Source organism: Symphodus melops (genome assembly GCF_947650265.1).
Source record: "Symphodus melops genome assembly, chromosome: 16".
In the NCBI taxonomy this organism is placed as follows: Eukaryota; Metazoa; Chordata; class Actinopteri; order Labriformes; family Labridae; genus Symphodus; species Symphodus melops.
The window spans coordinates 11,456,179-11,472,640 of record NC_136706.1 but is presented as its reverse complement, the minus strand read 5'-3'; the positions used below and the strand labels follow the sequence as shown (position 1 = coordinate 11,472,640).

The 16,462-nt window shown below is 39.4% G+C and overlaps 3 protein-coding genes across 3 annotated transcripts in view; 2 read left to right on the top strand and 1 right to left on the bottom strand.

The window, feature by feature from the left end:
* Positions 1 to 16,462, top strand: part of LOC306836848 (kunitz-type serine protease inhibitor IX-like) — a 140,719-nt gene that overhangs the window by 40,853 nt on the left and 83,404 nt on the right. The window lies entirely within an intron of this gene.
* LOC306836843 (annexin A3-like) lies at positions 626 to 5,736 on the top strand. Its single transcript, XM_079364163.1, is given in 16 exon segments — positions 626 to 647; positions 731 to 795; positions 1,240 to 1,273; positions 1,364 to 1,411; positions 1,550 to 1,637; positions 1,807 to 1,901; positions 2,005 to 2,118; positions 2,255 to 2,345; positions 2,449 to 2,528; positions 2,960 to 3,016; positions 3,422 to 3,515; positions 3,915 to 4,010; positions 4,140 to 4,198; positions 5,001 to 5,014; positions 5,016 to 5,121; positions 5,274 to 5,736. Coding segments are annotated over 14 exon segments (1,014 nt in total). The 5' UTR covers positions 626 to 647; positions 731 to 795; positions 1,240 to 1,261; the 3' UTR covers positions 5,334 to 5,736.
* Positions 5,801 to 15,188, bottom strand: rcl1 (RNA terminal phosphate cyclase-like 1). The gene is made up of 9 exons (XM_079364160.1): positions 14,976 to 15,188; positions 14,420 to 14,491; positions 13,166 to 13,341; positions 12,722 to 12,796; positions 12,455 to 12,579; positions 11,947 to 12,072; positions 11,595 to 11,751; positions 6,758 to 6,861; positions 5,801 to 5,976 (listed from the first exon to the last, which is right to left on the bottom strand). The coding sequence occupies exons 1-9, from the start codon at positions 15,103 to 15,105 to the stop codon at positions 5,823 to 5,825; spliced, it is 1,119 nt and encodes a 372-aa protein (XP_079220286.1). The 5' UTR covers positions 15,106 to 15,188; the 3' UTR covers positions 5,801 to 5,822.

Sequence of the window (16,462 nt, the reverse complement as noted above, 5' to 3'; positions counted from 1 at the left end):
AATTTCTAACTTGTTTATTCAGTTAATATTTGTTTCTCATCATTAAATTCAATTTCCCTGTTTCTTTTTTTTTTTTTTTACCACGAGATGTCACTATGGACTCTCTCCCGACAGCACGACTACTATTCTGGTCTACTTTACTGTAATGACTTCCTCTGATAGATGCTTTTGTGCAATAAAACAGCTCATGTGTTTGTGTTTTAAATTATACACTTTCTATTTGCCTTTGTCTTTCTTATAATTTTTCTTACACATGATTACACAATAGTAAGCATTCTTAGAAACCTAAAATTGAAAGGCTTGAACGGATGTTTCGTTTCAGGAAACAGCTGACACTGTGTTCGGCAGGGCACAAACATGGTGACGTCATCATACAGTTATTTCACCAACGCAATTAAGAAAGAGCGACCAAAAACACACTTCCTTCCTATTTGTCAACATCCTCCCTCGTCTCTTCATGAGTCTATCCGTGCCCTGCCCTGATGGTAAACATGACTTTGGTCACGCTGCAGATTAATGCACACAATTCGCCCGCCTTGGGAAAATACAGTATAGCCTGTAGAGGGTTTATTTTTTTCAGTTAGGCTGCGCAAGGGAGTGAAGCTGCAGAAAAGGAAATCAATCTCAACATCAGGGTGCTCTCACTGGTGAGGAGGGGTTAATGGGAAACATCACGATTCAACTCCCTCCAGTTTATAATGGGCGTTGCCTTTCCAAACTTCTTTCCAAGGTGTGGTGATCCCAGCTCACTGTGAAATTCCTCCTCTGACATCGATCCTGTCCTCTCGCTTAGAGGTAAAACGGCTATTTTCATACACTTTTATTATCGTCTCATATCATGTTACGACTTTATTCACTGTCTGTTATCAATGTTTTTTTTAATGATTTGCTGATCGGGAAAATCCAGTTGCAGACTGTCCTACTATACCTGCGTTTGTAGCCTATTTCCAATCACGTAGGCCTACACGTGTCTCCTCGATTAGTTTGACCACCCTACTTTCAACTTTCAAATGAGGGAAGTTATAGTGCATTTTCAAGGAAGACATTCAAAGCGCAATCCAGGAAAGGCTTTATGTTTTCTAATGTGGATGCCAAAAGCGCTGACAGTCGAAGCCAAAAGATAAAGTAGAGGGGAAAACGCAATCAAAACCAACAGAGGCGGAAATCCTGAGCTGCTATTGTAATACCTTATATGTCTGATGCTAATAAAGTGTGCTTTTGTCTCTTCCTTAATTTCAGCTTTTCATCTCTAACCACAATCATGTCTGTTTGGGTAAGAACTCATAACTATATGTGAGTGATATGTAGCCTAAGATAAGATGGGCCTACATCATTTAAACCTATATGTGTGCTTGTATTATAGGATGACTTGGACCTCCTCTTAGACTCCCCCTCCTCTCTGACTGTCACTGTAAGTTGGGCAAATATTTGCTTCTGGGTTGCATTTTTATGAAGATGATGGGAGATGTTGCATTATCTATTTCTACTGATCAGATACCGGTTGATAAGTTTTATGTTTAAGCCTTAAGCGTGTGTCTGTGTCAATCAGTCCAATGTCAGAGGGACTGTAAAGGATAAGGCAAACTTCAAAGTGGAAGAGGATGTGTCTGCTCTACGGAAAGCCATAGAGGGTATCGGTGAGTAAATGAGTTACAATTATCAGTAAGCCTATTTAAATACTCCCATATCGGATGCACATGTCACAAATTTAAATAACATTTTACTGTATATGAGCATTTGGTTTTCTGTAAGTTTTGATGAAATGAGTAAGACTTGAGTATTCCTGTTGTTGTCTTGTGATCATAGGAACGACAGAAAAGACACTGATCGAGATTTTGACCCAAAGAAGTAATGCTCAGCGTCAGCTTATTGCCAAGGCTTATCACAAAGCCACAGGACGGGTATAAAAAAATATGAACCCACTCTAAATATCATTTATCAGTTCTGTGAAAAACATGACGATGGTGGAGTAAAGTCCGTGTTTAATCTACCCTCCTCCATCAGACATTAGTAGATGACCTGGAGGGTGACACTCACGGAGACTTTGAGGATCTGCTGGTTGCCTTGGTAACACCTCCTGATGTTTATGATAGTCGTGAAGTCATTGCAGCCATCAAGGTGAGATTGCGCAGTCCCCTCAAATAAATCCAGTCGACTGATAAATAATGATTAAAGAAACATGTTATTTGTCAGTTAATAAGGCTTAAATGTAAATGATTATCTTTCTTTTTTTGGTTGTCTTTATAACTTGTAGGGTGCAGGAACCACAGAGAGTACACTGACTGAAATCTTTGCCTCAAGATCCAACAGACAAATCAAGGCTTTGTCTGAAGCATACCTTGCAGGTTAGTCTTCAAAACAACATAGTTGTGTAATTTTGGATTGTAAATCTTTTGTCAAATATTTTTCCATATTGTTGTGAAATTCTGTATTTTTCTGTTATTCCAGAAACTGGAAAATCCTTGATTCCTGATTTGCAGTCAGAGGTGTCTGGAGAATATGGCAAAGCACTGCTCATTTTGGCAGAGGTATATTGTACCTTCATTTCAAACAGTGGCAGGCTACGCCAGCACATATCTAAGTAATGAAAGTCAGACTTAAGTCTTCTATCCTCCTTGCAAAGATAGCTCTCAACATTCCTGTCATATTTAATAAACGTGGTTAAATTATTACCATACTGGAGAAACATTTATGTTGCTACATACAACTTGTTTAAAATAGATCAGTGGAAAAAGTAACTAGATCAAATTAATATTACAACAAAACTTTATAAAGAGGTCTGAACCATAGAAGAGATTTGGAAAGAGTCATTAATTTTTTCATTTGACTCTCCCTATTACTTTTAGATATTTGATTGAGAGGATTGTATTGAATGCAATTCTAAAATTGAGACAAATGAGCTAACTCTTATTTCATGGGATTATTGTATCAAAAACTATTCTTCTGTTTGTCCCCACAGGGAAAGAGAGACGAGAGCACGAGTGTGGATGCTGCCAAAGCTAAAGCAGATGCTAAGGTATAGTCACTGTAATAGTCATCAACCCCTTGTTTCTACAACGCATTCAGAAAAAAAAAATCAAGTGTTAAACATGTATTATAGTGACTAAGTTCATGTGGATACAGGAAAAAAAACATTGTACAGAAGTGTGGCTACTGTGTCAAACAGATCTGTGAGTGGTCATAGTAAACCTCTTCAATTGTTATGTTGACATTCTTTGCCTGACCTCAGTGAGGCATAACGTCTCCTCCCCCCTCAGTTAACACAGCTCTATAGAGATTCAAGCCTGAACATGCTTTTCTTAAACATGTACAGATTGTCCCTTGGCACGACAATGCCACAACTATTCCTCTAAAAAAAAAAAGTGTATTTCTAGAACTGTTTTTTTTGTTGTTTCATTACCTTGCTCTTGTTTCTATCCAGGCTCTGTACGAAGCAGGGGAGAAGAAGTGGGGAACAGATGAGGCCAAGTTTATTGACATCTTGTGCCACAGAAGTGTTCCTCAGCTTCGACAAAGTAGGTACAATTTTAAGGACACAAATATAAATGAATAAACACAACGTGGAGCCTTCAGCCATGTTACAAGATATGTGAGGTTGTGAAAAAGCATAATACTGCTTTGAGCTAAATGCTAATGAGACGGTGCTCATGCAAAACGGGTATAGTGTTGGGCTTTCCTCTTAGCATACTGTACATACACACAAACATACAAGTGCTTGTTCGTTTTAAACACAGAAAGCTAATGGGATACCATTAGTTAAAGGGGTATTTTGTCATGAATTATTGAACCAAAATTCCAAATGTTTTTAGTTGTAAAAAGAAAAATGATGGGCAAACACCTCAGAAAATAAATCCTTTTAATACAATTTTTAACAGAAACAAAAATGTATTCAAACATCTATAATGTTTTTGCAGCTCTGGTTGAGTACAAGAACCTTAGTAAGAAGACTCTGCAGGAGAGCATTGAGAGTGAGATGTCTGGAAACCTTGAGAAAATACTAGTGGCTGTTGGTAAGAAAGACATGTCAGATTGTTGGTATATTTGTGATCCTTATCCATCTTCAGTTTCAGCTCATCACTGCACATTTGACGCATCAACACACTTTTAAAAAACTGAAAATAATTTTCTCCCCATCCTAGTGAAATGTGTAAAGAGCGTCCCTGTGTACCTTGCTGAGAGGCTTTTCAAAAGCATGAAGGTAATTCTGTTTGATATGTCACCTACATGCTTTATAATCCAAAGGCTGTAGTTGTTATCTGTGGCTCCAGGAACTTAATCCACATATTGTCTGATTGCAGCCGCTGCTTTTTAACCACAAGAACGATTGTATGCGTCAGCAGTGTGGAAAGGAATGTTAACCCCGTTATGTTTTGCTGCTGCTTTGTCAAAATGTGCAACTCTGATTTTAATGTCAACGTGTGTTAATATAGGCAACCAAAACACATGTAACTACAGACAAAAGTAGCCATGTGTGCTGTATTTTATTTAAAAAAAAAGGGTATATTCTGAATTAAACTATAAAATGGCTTAAGGAAACATGCTTCTTTGAAGTGCTGGTTCCTACAACAATGCAGCAGCCAGTATGTTCTCCATCATCTAAGTTTCTATTCTGTTTGTTTCTGTTCTGACCAGAATAGTAGGCTTTTTTTACACCTTGGTTTGCCAGTCAAACTGCAATACCTACATGTTGTAACCCTAGCCCAACCCCCTTCCTTTTTCTTATAAGCTAATTAACGACAAACGATAAAATTAAGATAAATATTGGAGATTTTTTTAAAAAATGGAGGTGAGAGTTGTTAAAATGGCAAAAGGTTTAAAGACCAATGCAGAGCTGGCTAAACACTGAAGCTTCATGACATGGCAACCTGGGTGCACGCTGACAATTTGGACTGCAGTACATATTTTAAACACTAGGTGCCATGTTGCTCCTTTTAAAAAAGAAAAAGGTGATCTCAGTGTGATTTGCCAATTTGAAATATCTGTTCTTTGATTTTGTCCAGGGTGCAGGGACCACAGTCAACTCTGACCAGAATACTAGTCAGTCGCTCAGAGATTGATCTGCTGGACATAAGAGCCGAGTACAAGAAGCTGTTTGGAACTTCCCTCTACACCCAGTTAGAGGTAAGCCATTACTCACAAAGAGCTCATAGGGATAGTGCTCCTTTTACTTCGCCACATTAAAATAACATTTAAGTATGTTTTGTTTAGAGACAATTAACAAGATATGTTTTACTATGTACAAGTTATTCCTACTTCTCTTTATGTTGTTGCAGTCTGAAGTTTCTGGCTGTTATGGTGACGCGCTCAAGCATCTCTGTGGCCAAGATGACTAACTCCTCCAAACGGCTGAGATGAGAAACATGTGTTGTGAAGTGAAGCTTTTCCCCAAAGCAGATGGAAAGAATTGCATCCAAAGATGAGGATGACCAGTCACTGACCTTTACAATAGCGTGATGTATTTGCTAGAGCACGGCTGGAACTAAACATTGAGAAATGCTTGTTGAAGTGGAATTCCAGCAATGTCCAAGCCCGACATTTCTATCTTTAAACTGTAGTGATGTGCCTTAGGAAAAGGATTACTCACAGATGTGAAAGAGATGGAGGGATGTCTTCCTTAATTTATAGAGCTGCATTATTCCATGTGATAGCTGGAGTTAACTAAACTTCTAATTTTCACATTATTGTATCATGTCATCCATCATATACACAAATAAATGTCCTTATTTTCACATACAAGTGAAGTGATACCGTTTATTTGTGCCCGATTTAAAAAAAAAAAAAAAAACATACTGAGACAGTGTTTGAATTATTAAAATACTACTTTATTTCAGGGTTTTGTTTATGTTGCTGTAACCAACTCCGACACAGGTCATCAGCACCTTGTCACCACCTTTACTCTCGTCTTCTGAAGGCTTCTGAACCTCGACCTTGAACATGATCTGGAAGAAATCTCTTATGTGTCTGAGGAATTCGATCCTGGTGAGAGAATAAGAGCGATACAGGGGGAAGAAAAAAGGGAAGTTAGATTTGTCTGATCTTCAGTTACATTATTACATAAGACGCAATAACTGCATGTTGAACCCATTCTAAACAGAGTGTTATAAGACAATGTCTGGAGTCTACTCCATGTTGCCGGCGTCAACATTGCGGCTCGTGTTGTCTGTCAACAGCATGACTTTGAGGAGACAGGAGTGTTTTGTGATGGCACTGCCAATCTTCAGTTATCATAGTACTGTACTTGAGAGGGACACAGCACCGGTACCATGATAACTGAAAATGGACAGTTCATAGCTCCCTCCTCATCCGTGACGACACTGACATCATTGCAATGTTCAATCCTTTGCCTGTTTCTCAGTTAACCTTTCAAAAAAAAATTTAAACTACGTTTAAATACATACACCAAACATGTTTGCATGTGTCAGACATGAACATAGGTCAGTCCCCTCATAGATTAAAGTTTAATAAGACAAGATAAAGATTTAAAAGGGACATAGGGTTATCGTTATCTGTATTTATACTAAAGCTTTGTTTTAGTCAGGAGTTAAGATGCATGTATTTCCTATTCTTCCAATATCTCCTGCCCTGAAGGTGGAAAGACCTTGAAAAAATAAAAAATAAAGTCTCTTGCCAACAGTGGATGGAAGGAAGAATAACAAAATGGAAGGTCCTTTGAGTTCTGCCTTGGGACAAAGTGCATCTGTTCAATAATTTATGAATACACCATGAGTGTGTTTGTGTAGTTGACGGGTTAGCTTACGTGTACGGGGAGAGTGGTCCGAGCAAAACTTTTGACACGTCCTGTTGGCCAAGGGTCATCAAGAGCAGCGCCAGACTTTGATTGGACGAATCCACACAGCCACCCTTATACAGGGAAAAGAGAAAGTTGAAGTGTGCGAGCGGCAAAAACAACAGAGAGCTACGTCACGGAGGGGGAGAAAGAACTCGGCAACCCCCCGACTGTTTGATGATCTCGGGTCTAACTGATAGCGAATTACACACAAGAACAAAGTCAGAATCTAAGAGAGGTTCCTGTAGGTCAGAGGTTTTTATACTGTGAAGGCAAACCTAAGGTTGATCATGTTTTTAACCCAAACTGAAAAAGATCAGTTTAAGCAAAAAAACATGTTGAAAGGTAAAGGTGCAAATCTTTTCAATTTTTGTACCACTTTTTTTTTTTTTTTTTTTTTAGAGGTAACTTATGTTGGCCCATTTGGTAAGCATCAAAACTACAGGCTTCATGGTTTTTTTTTCTGCAATCTTTTGAATTTCTTACCACACACAACACTTTCTAAAAGTCTTTTTCATGTTTCTCTCTTTTTCTATCTGACCTACAGCTCTTCGTCTGTGACTCCCCTTTTTCTTTCACCATGTAAGATATTTAGGAGACAGAGGCTCCACTCTGTATCGCAGGGATCACATGCCTTTGTGATTACTGGACATCAGCTCATGCAGCCCATGAGGAGGTCTAAGCAAGACTGGACACACCCAAGACAATCTTATTAACCAAAGCGATGCACTTTTAAAAGTGGCCGTCCGTTCTGGGGTTTACTTGGTTCACGTTTACGAGGTAGAGATGAACATCGACGGTCGTGAATTAAACTGTAGATGCACTGTCCACGAATAAATGGCAGCTATAAAGAGACGCTATAAAAGCAGAAATATGATTTCATGACATCATTTGAAAGCAAATCTCAAAAACAGAACTGCAGAAACTCAAGTGTTGAGGGACTACCAGTAGTATTTAAACTTCTAATGCTCTGAAAATGAATCCAAACTTTTGTGATTTTTTTTTTTCCCATGTAAATTTCAAAATACAAATCACACACTGAAGTCACGATGTTACTCCTTCAGTCAGTAAAGTAAGTATGATGAAGTGATGAGCGTTACGCATTTTAAGACAAACTGATGTCTTTGAAAACTGGCTTTACTCGAGTGAATTTATTTTTCATGTCAAACTCCACATTTACTGTAAATCCACAGAGCTCATCAAGAGAAAATATATTAGAAGTTAAATTGACTTTGATCACACCTGCAAAAAACAGATCAAGTCAAGTATTAGGAAAAACAATCCCCGAGCGTCTTACCTTTGTGGCCGTCTGTTCAGGGACTGAAGATGATCACACAACTCAACAGTTTCTGGTTTTACCGCTTTTCAAAAACAACATGCTTTCCAACGAGCAGCGTGACTTTAGTCCAATTAATACAAACGCGATGATGACCACGTGTCGCGTTGCAGGCCCTTCCTCGCAGAACAAAACATGAGACACTTCAGAAGTCCCGAGAGGCCAACAGCCACAAGGACGCGTCGAAAAGTCCCTGAAATCCTTCGTGGAGAGCAAAAAAAAACCCAAACACAACAACACCGGCGCAGAGGACACACCAGCCAATAAAAACACATTTAGTCAGAAGAATGATGACGTACTTATCCTTAATCTCTAAAATTAAAAAATGTGAAAATCTGAGTTTTTTTTCTTTCTCATTTTTAAACTGGAACAAAATCAAAAAGTCCCACCCTAAATTCTTCACTACAGATTGATTTTGAACACACTTCATTCTTTCCACTACTTTGGAAAACTAAAATCGAGGATACTTTTAAATCATACAAAAAAGCTCAGCGGAAGTATAAGCACACAACAACAACAAGTCAAGGTTTAAGTCCAACGTGGGAAACAATGTTTCACTGACCTCAAAGTCTGGATAAACACGTCTGTGGTCTACTTTTTAAACGGGGGAAAATAATCTCGAAAAAAAAATCAAAGAGACTGGCACAGACATTGTACACAACAAAGCCCCGCTCTTATAGGAAAACATGACAAACGGTCATTTGAGTGTAAAAGTGAACAAAGTTTGAACACGTCTTACATGGGGCTCCTGTCCAGTGTTGATGTTGCCTCTGAAAACAAAATGTCCATGGTGTAGCTTTGGTTTACTACAAGAAGACAGTACTGATTAACCATGGAACAAACAAGACGCACACATGCAGAGCACTCTTGCCCTTTAAAGCCAATCCAGCCCGTTTCTAGTCCTTTCTCCGTTTTGATGAACGCTTCCTGAGCAACACGTGAATTTCACTCCGCTGTAATCACGTCTCCTCTGCTGTAAAAATCCACCCGTTCTCCTGCTACAGTGTGATATTAAAAAAATAATGAAAAAAATCTGTATTTATGAGTTCCCAGTCAAACTTCTGAACGTGAATCGAAGCCTTCCACCAGGAACTGAGGCTTTATGCAATTAAAAGACAAAAAAAAAAAGATCAAAATGTTTCACGCTTGATTTGGTCGTCTGAGGCTTCCAGAGAGAAAAACTGAGGAAGAACCCGCTCGAGTCTGCTCACCGGAGTGAAGAGGACGAGTCCAACAATATCCCCTGTTTCACAGTTAATCAGCACGACTCTGACCAGCTAACTGGACTCACATGGCTGGAAGCAAACTCAAGTCCCACAATGACTGGATGGAATTGTCCACACACGGGATGAAGTGGCTCTTCTGTCCTCGGACGGGGTTTGTTGCTAAACTGCCAGCGAACAAGTTCACCTCTATAGTCTGGGCGACAATCAGCGCGCTCATGAATAATGAAAATGCAACATTAATCCTATCGGGTAAATAAACGTGCATCTACTGATGAATATCATGCGAGCAGGATGAGAGTAAATGTTATAATAATGGACGGATATATATCAAGAAATTTTTGAAATTTTTTTTTTTTCTTGCAACTTTTTGATGAGACGCGTTTCCTGGTTTCTTATTCCTAAATGTAATACTTGTGATGGTGCTGTTTACAAGTTTGTTACACTTTTATGTCTTGAACTATAATTTATTAATCTTCGACTTATTCCTTTAATTTAACTGATACTTCCATTACTCTTGAATACATCTTTTATCCTGATGTATTTTTCATTGTTCATGAATGATTCTTAAAAAACAAACTGATTGCAGAAAAAGATGAGTCGGTTTAAAAAGGCGTGTCCGACGTTTTAGTGTTAGGAAGCCATACTGGGAAAAACCTCTGGACCTGAGCACGAGTACTGTTTGCATTCAACAGTTTAAGGAGATGAAACAGTCAAAGTGTGCGCGTTTTGAGCAGATTCTTTAACATTTTTGAACTTCTTATTTTTGCTTTATGATGATCTTACTGCTTGAGAGACGACCGACTCTACCACTGAGCCACAGCCGCCCCAATGAATCCGTTTGTTGTTCATACATACAGTATTACTAATAGTCACATATCACACCTATTCTGTTTTCTCTACACTTGCTTCTCATTATTTATTTTTTTTAAATACATTGAAGATTCTTGATCTAACTGGACAGACGCCGGCCTGCATCACTGAACTTTCACCGCCTGACACTCCCAGCAGATCTCAGAGCTCTTCTGATCAGGGATCAGTGCCAGTCTCACAAACCAGACCGAGACCAAGGGAGACTGTGCTTTTCAGGTTGTAGCCCCAACTTCATGAAATACTCTTCCTTTGGGTTCGAGATCTGTGGACTCTTTTCTAAAGCAAATTAAGACTCACTAGTTTAGATTTGCTTTTCATGAATCTTTTTTTGTATATTGTTGAGATTTTGTGTAGTTTGCTTTTTTTCTGTCTGTTCTCATCCTTTTGTAAAGCACTTTGTGACTCTGCTCTTGAAAACTGCTCTATAAATAAAGTTACTATATTATTACAGATGTATTGAACTGAAAATAAAAGATTTGAGATCACGGTACATGTGGATCAGAAAATAGACAATTTGAGGCTTTTTGTGTGAACAGTTATTCCACTAAGATTGTATCCTTTAAACACCATGCCAGAGAAATGACCTGAATCCAAAATGGTTAACGCTACCTGACACTGAAAGACTGTGAGGTTTTTTTTGTTTTTGTTTTTTTAAACATAGGCCTGACTGTAGCTGACACACAAACACAAGATAACAAATAACTTTACAAAACAAACGCAGCTGAAATCATGTCTGGTTAAACAGTTAATTGACATTTGGGTTTCCACCCAGTCAGTTGACTGCCAGAGCGTGGCGATTATCGGACAATGTGGGTAAACAAGGGCAGTAGATGTAATTGTATGCATGCTGAGATTCTTGTGTGTCCTGACTGCTTATGTCAGGTATTCCCCTCGAAATTGGATTTGTCCAGGGATGGGCTGATTCTACAGCTGCCGTGTGCAGAGTGATCGAGGCGATCCGTAATAACTGAACTTATGTGGAGCACCTCTTTAACACTTCAACTCTTTATTTGTGCTTTCATAATGCTGGAATTTAACCTTGATATTCAAAAAAAAAGTTAAAAGGGTCAAACTCAATCAAAAAGCTGATTATAACATTTCATCCTTTAAAACAACAACAGGCCCTTCCTTCTTTAATATGACCAAATGGACAGTCTATGTAAAAACTGAAAATACTCCCCAGTGTCTTTACCTGTTCTCTGTGGATCATGAATATAGACTTCTTCTTATCTAAGCTTATATCAAAGACCAAATGTAATGTGATGCTGAGCAGACACAAGTGAAACCTCAGCTCTTTGACCGAGGACCTGAACCACTCAGACGCCAACATCAAGTGTGAGTGGAGCGACTTCTAAGTTACACGTGACGGTCTTACCCGATGGATCTCTTCTAGAAGCAGTTTGGCACAGTTCCTGCCGATGTCCTCTGGTAGTACAGGGTCTCCCTGCCCCTGCGGCAAGGATGACATCTCAGCGCTTAGGAAGGTGCCGTTCAACGTTTCTGCCACCAGAGTCAGCCCAAAACCTGGAGACCTGCAGTGAACCAACATCATGTAGTCTGTGTGTCATCCTCTTCACAGGGACATCTGAGTCAATACTGATTCTCTGATACTATTGGATGAAATCCATTCAGCCTTTTCTCTTGAAGTTTTCTACTACACTTATGAGTTGCAACATGAACATGATTTTTTTTAGCCAATCGGCGACGACCCTGTTTGAGATACTCACTTGCCAGAGTTGGGTCCTTTCATGTGGTCCGTGTGGATGTAAATGTCTGGAATGAATTTGTTTAGCACGCCCCTGGCTGAGTCCACTATCCTGTTGGCCATCTGAGGGGACACTCGCACGGAGTATCTGTGTCGACACCGTTAAGGACCTTTGAACGCTCTTAAAAATGGGCATCGTGTAAGTTGCTCAAAGGCAGATGAGCACAAGTCATCAGTGAAAAAAAGGGGAGGTAAAGATGACGCTGGAGGGAAAATAAACATTAGAAACAATCGCGTTCAAGGACCTTCAAGCTTGACACCTGTAAACTGGAAATCTTTCATTTCTTGACTTCTGAAACTGTCGTGTTGGGCAATTTGGAGAATTAAACTTTTGTCATCGTTTTACAAAATTAAGAATTTGTAGGAAAATAAGTACAGTACAATAAATACAAAAGGGCGGCAATGAAGCCTTCCACTACTTAGTGTTTGTTTACAGATGGAAAAAAAGGTCATGAGCCTGACAAAGATACGCCACTCCTCTGATCCTCTTGATCTTTCCGGGGTCAGTAAGCTGGACCGGCCTGATGATCCTGCGGACAGGACATGTGAAAACCACCTCCCCTCCTCCACCAGGTGCCATACCCCTCTTCACCACCTGAGGGGGAGGAGACAGAGAGACGGTGAGACAGAGACGGATAGTCTGACCTGTTTTCAGGTTATTTTTAGTTTCAGACTCGTAACTTTATTAGTCTCGTTTGTTCTTCTTCCAGATAAGAAGGCCACAGTTCTGTCATCACCTTGAGATCAAAGCCCTCTCCGTCAATGCCAAACTTCTTCATCACAGGGAGGGCAGTGGTCTTCAGCATGTCCACCTGCAGGAGACGGATGGTTTACAGGCTTAGAAACACATTTGGCTCTTTACGGAATCGAAACTATACTGCAAAACGTTAAAAGAATGACGGGACAAGAGTCTACTAAGCTGGATCATTTCTCATCACAAAGCAAACACAGATTCTGCATACCGTTTCCATGACAACAGCCCTTCCACATTATCTTTTTTTTTTTTTTAGAGCTTTCGTGTTTGTGATTTGATGACATTACACGGTTAAAAAAAGAAAAAAGGGGGAACTCGCATGAAGAAGCAGAAACATTAAAAGGCGTGTGAAAACAAAGCGTGTGTTTTTACAGACGGATGCTTCAGCTGCAGCATGAAGCTCAGGCGCATGCACGCGTGTGCTTACTGTTGGGTCAGTGGGGTCGTTGGTGACCCCCTTCAGTGTGGCCTTCAGGGAAGTCTTCATGAACGGAGCCAGCATGAGCAAGGCTTCCAGGTAGTAGCCAATAGCGCGCTGCGTGTTACAGTCATGTTCGACGGCACCCCCAAACAACAAGCCGGGCTGATAGAATAACACCGTACCTGGAAAAGAAAGAAACACAGGGTGTGAGATGTTCACACTTGCTTTAGTTAAATGTAACTCATCATTTCCAGGAAGAAGAGAGAGAGAGAGAGACGGTTCAGGGTTGATTCATGATCAAGATTTACTTGTGTTTTCATGCTCCAGCACTCTCCTCATACCCTTTTTTTCTTATTTGGTGAAATCTTTGCCTTTTTTGTTTTTGCTGAGCTTGCTGCATGCATGTGTAGTTTTCTCTGTTAAAAGATAGTCCTCTGTATTCTTTAAAGTGGCTAACATACTGCTCACTGCTACATCTGGTGGAAGTAAATGAAGACAGTGACCCTTTGGATTGCGTTTTAAATTGATCAATCCTAGTGCTCATGGTTTGGTTTGTAGGCGTCACAACTGACTCAAGACCTTTTTATTTCCATCCAGATTAATTTATTAATTAATTTAATGTGGTTACTGTTAAATGCCTTAACATTAAAATGCAAAAGATGCACAAAGGTAAATTCCAGAACGTTGTTTTCTATAAGCCGGAAAACTAAAGTGAAAAACGTGAGATGTTTCTAATAAAAATCAATATTTTCAAGCCCAAGACGTCTGAATGTCAGCGTTGGACAATATTGAAATGTCAACATTCTATAATCCAGTCTGACCGTAAACAGCAATCACATAAAGCCCAGACTCTGTGACCGAGGTAATATTTATACTCTTTAACTGTGAAGGTCACTTTATCCTGGTTTGTTTTAAACTAAATCTCTTTATGCTTTTATACCAGTTAACTTGTGCCTGTCATTTATTGTGCAGCTTATGCTGTTTGATTTTTTTGTCAAACATTTATTTTACATTTTAGTATTTGAATGTTTTCCTCTTGATACTTTTGATGTCTTGTGTGAAACACTTAGAATGGCTGATATGTACTGTAAAAATAAACCTATCTTACATGTTGCTTATAATTGTGGTTATATGTTCATTTCTATTAGTGTTTACCTCCATCCTAAGGACTCCATATTGGCATGTTTATCACTGATGTGCACTATCTCCAATATAATTCAGATCAATAAATACATCATATTAATTAAACCTTAGACTCACCTGTTTGGTTGATTTCTATTCTGGAGCCATTGGTAACTTTGTCCAGTAGTCGGATGAAGCTGGCCTCAAAATCTTGAGAGGACAAACATAAAACACAAAGTTAGAAAAACCGAACATCTGTCACAGCTGGTTCTTTATTTCATCAACTCAAAGCCAAGCCATTTATTTTTACATATCGACACAGTATGAATCAGCTTTCTAGCGTATTATTGTTTGTATGTTTTTATACAACATGGACAATTATTGAGCCAACAAGTGTTAAACGTGCTAACTTTTTACACTTTTATAATGTCAAAATAAGTAAAAAAAAAAAAAAAAAAAAGTAAAGTGCCCCGCCAAGCTCTGAAAACCAACTCTTGAAAAGTTAAAAGCAAACACAATTTGGCACAGTTAGGCAGCGTTTGTTTTAATCCCTAATTTACATCACTGTCCTGTAGTATCTCCGCTTCGTATGCCAGGTGATAAAGCGAGCTCCCAACTGCGTAACAGCTAGCTCGTTAGCCGTCGAGCTAACTGCGACGCCACATGCAGAGAACAGAGTGAAGCTGCAGCTTACCGCGGAGACCCGGGTTGTCATCTTTACACCTTATGTTCTTTATCTTCACTCGCTTCCCGCTTAGCGTGGATAAAACCAGCCGCTGTCTGAAGAAGTTGCAGCCGTCGTACGTGAGCCCGTGGCTTGCCATGTTATTGTTGTTTCTGTCTGGCGTCAGTTAAAAATCCACGTGTGTTTGTACGAGAACACGTTGGTGGGAGGCGAAGATACGGAAAAGCAGGAGGGCCAAAATACATTTTTACCCGTACATTTCCCTGCTTGGCCACTAGATGGAGCCATCTATCATCAAAAAATAATATAGTACTGGCCATTTACAATTTTTCCCAAATGTTGAAGCCCCCGTTGTGATCTATAATAAAGAAATTGAGCAAATGTAATTTAATACATTTTTGAATTAATAAATAACCATGTTTTGTTCTGGAATTAACATATTGATTATTTGACACTGAAGTCTGCAAAAAGACCAAACAAAATGTTCACGTTTTAGCTTTTTGAGATTGAGCATGTAATATCACATCACATATGTCTGTCCACGACTTTAAAGTCTAAACTGCTCTTACAATTTACAATCTGCTGAAAGATTATAGGCCAACCTCTCCAGAGACTCTTTGGCCTTCTATAAAAACGTGTTAAGACATTTTTGTCACAGACTCTAACACCAGTATGAACCATGAATATGAACCATTATCATCAAATCTGATCAAATGCAGGGTCCCCTACTTTAATAAAGAACCATGCACTCTTTTGTAACAGTGAAGCCTATTAATCAAGTGTTTGAAATTATGTGGCAATTGTGTCTTTGTATCTTGTCCTCAAATGGAGCTGCTTGATTGAAGTGAGACAAATTTCATGCTTTGTCTTAAAAAATAAAGTTCAATTTGATCACAATAATCTAAACTAGATTCAGTTTCAGCTTCCGATGTTCTGTGGAGCTGGATGAGAGTGTGTCGTATCAGAGGAGGGCAGTGACATTATTGATGAGGCAGGCAGGCAGCAGAGGGGAAGAAATTGTTCCTGTGGCATTAGGTTTTGGTCCTGATAGACTGCAGGCTCATATTAGAGGGGAAGGTCACAAATAGGCCACGTCTGGGGTGAGAGGAATCAGCCACAATTTTACCTGCACACCTCAAGGTTCTGAAGGTGTACAGGTCATGGAGCGATGGCAGGTTGCGGCACTCATGCTTTCTGCAGAGCGGATGAAACACTGTAGCCTGCCTTTGTCCTTTACTGTGGCTGCAGGTAACAGACTGTGGTGTCAATCAATCAATCAATCAAAACATAGGTATTCAATGGTGTTAATGCTTTATTGAAGAACACCATATTTCTGTAAAATACTCTAGAGTACTCTAAAAAAAACCAGGAGTGGTCAAAGAGGGCAACATCTGAAACGACAACCTTGGAGACATCCAAGCCCTCGGAGATGATTAAGTCCAAAGTCCTCTATTGTGTGTGGGCTCTGTCACGTGCTGAGTCAGCCCAAAGCTATC

Coding starts and splice junctions, on each gene's coding strand:
- rcl1 (XM_079364160.1), bottom strand. CDS start 15,105: ATGGCAAGCCACGGGCTCACGTACGACGGCTGCAACTTCTTCAGACAG. Junction 12,073..12,454: donor AAGAGGATCAGAGGAGTGGC/GTATCTTTGTCA, acceptor GTGTCGACACAG/ATACTCCGTGCGAGTGTCCC. Junction 11,752..11,946: donor AAAGGACCCAACTCTGGCAA/GTGAGTATCTCA, acceptor GGTTCACTGCAG/GTCTCCAGGTTTTGGGCTGA.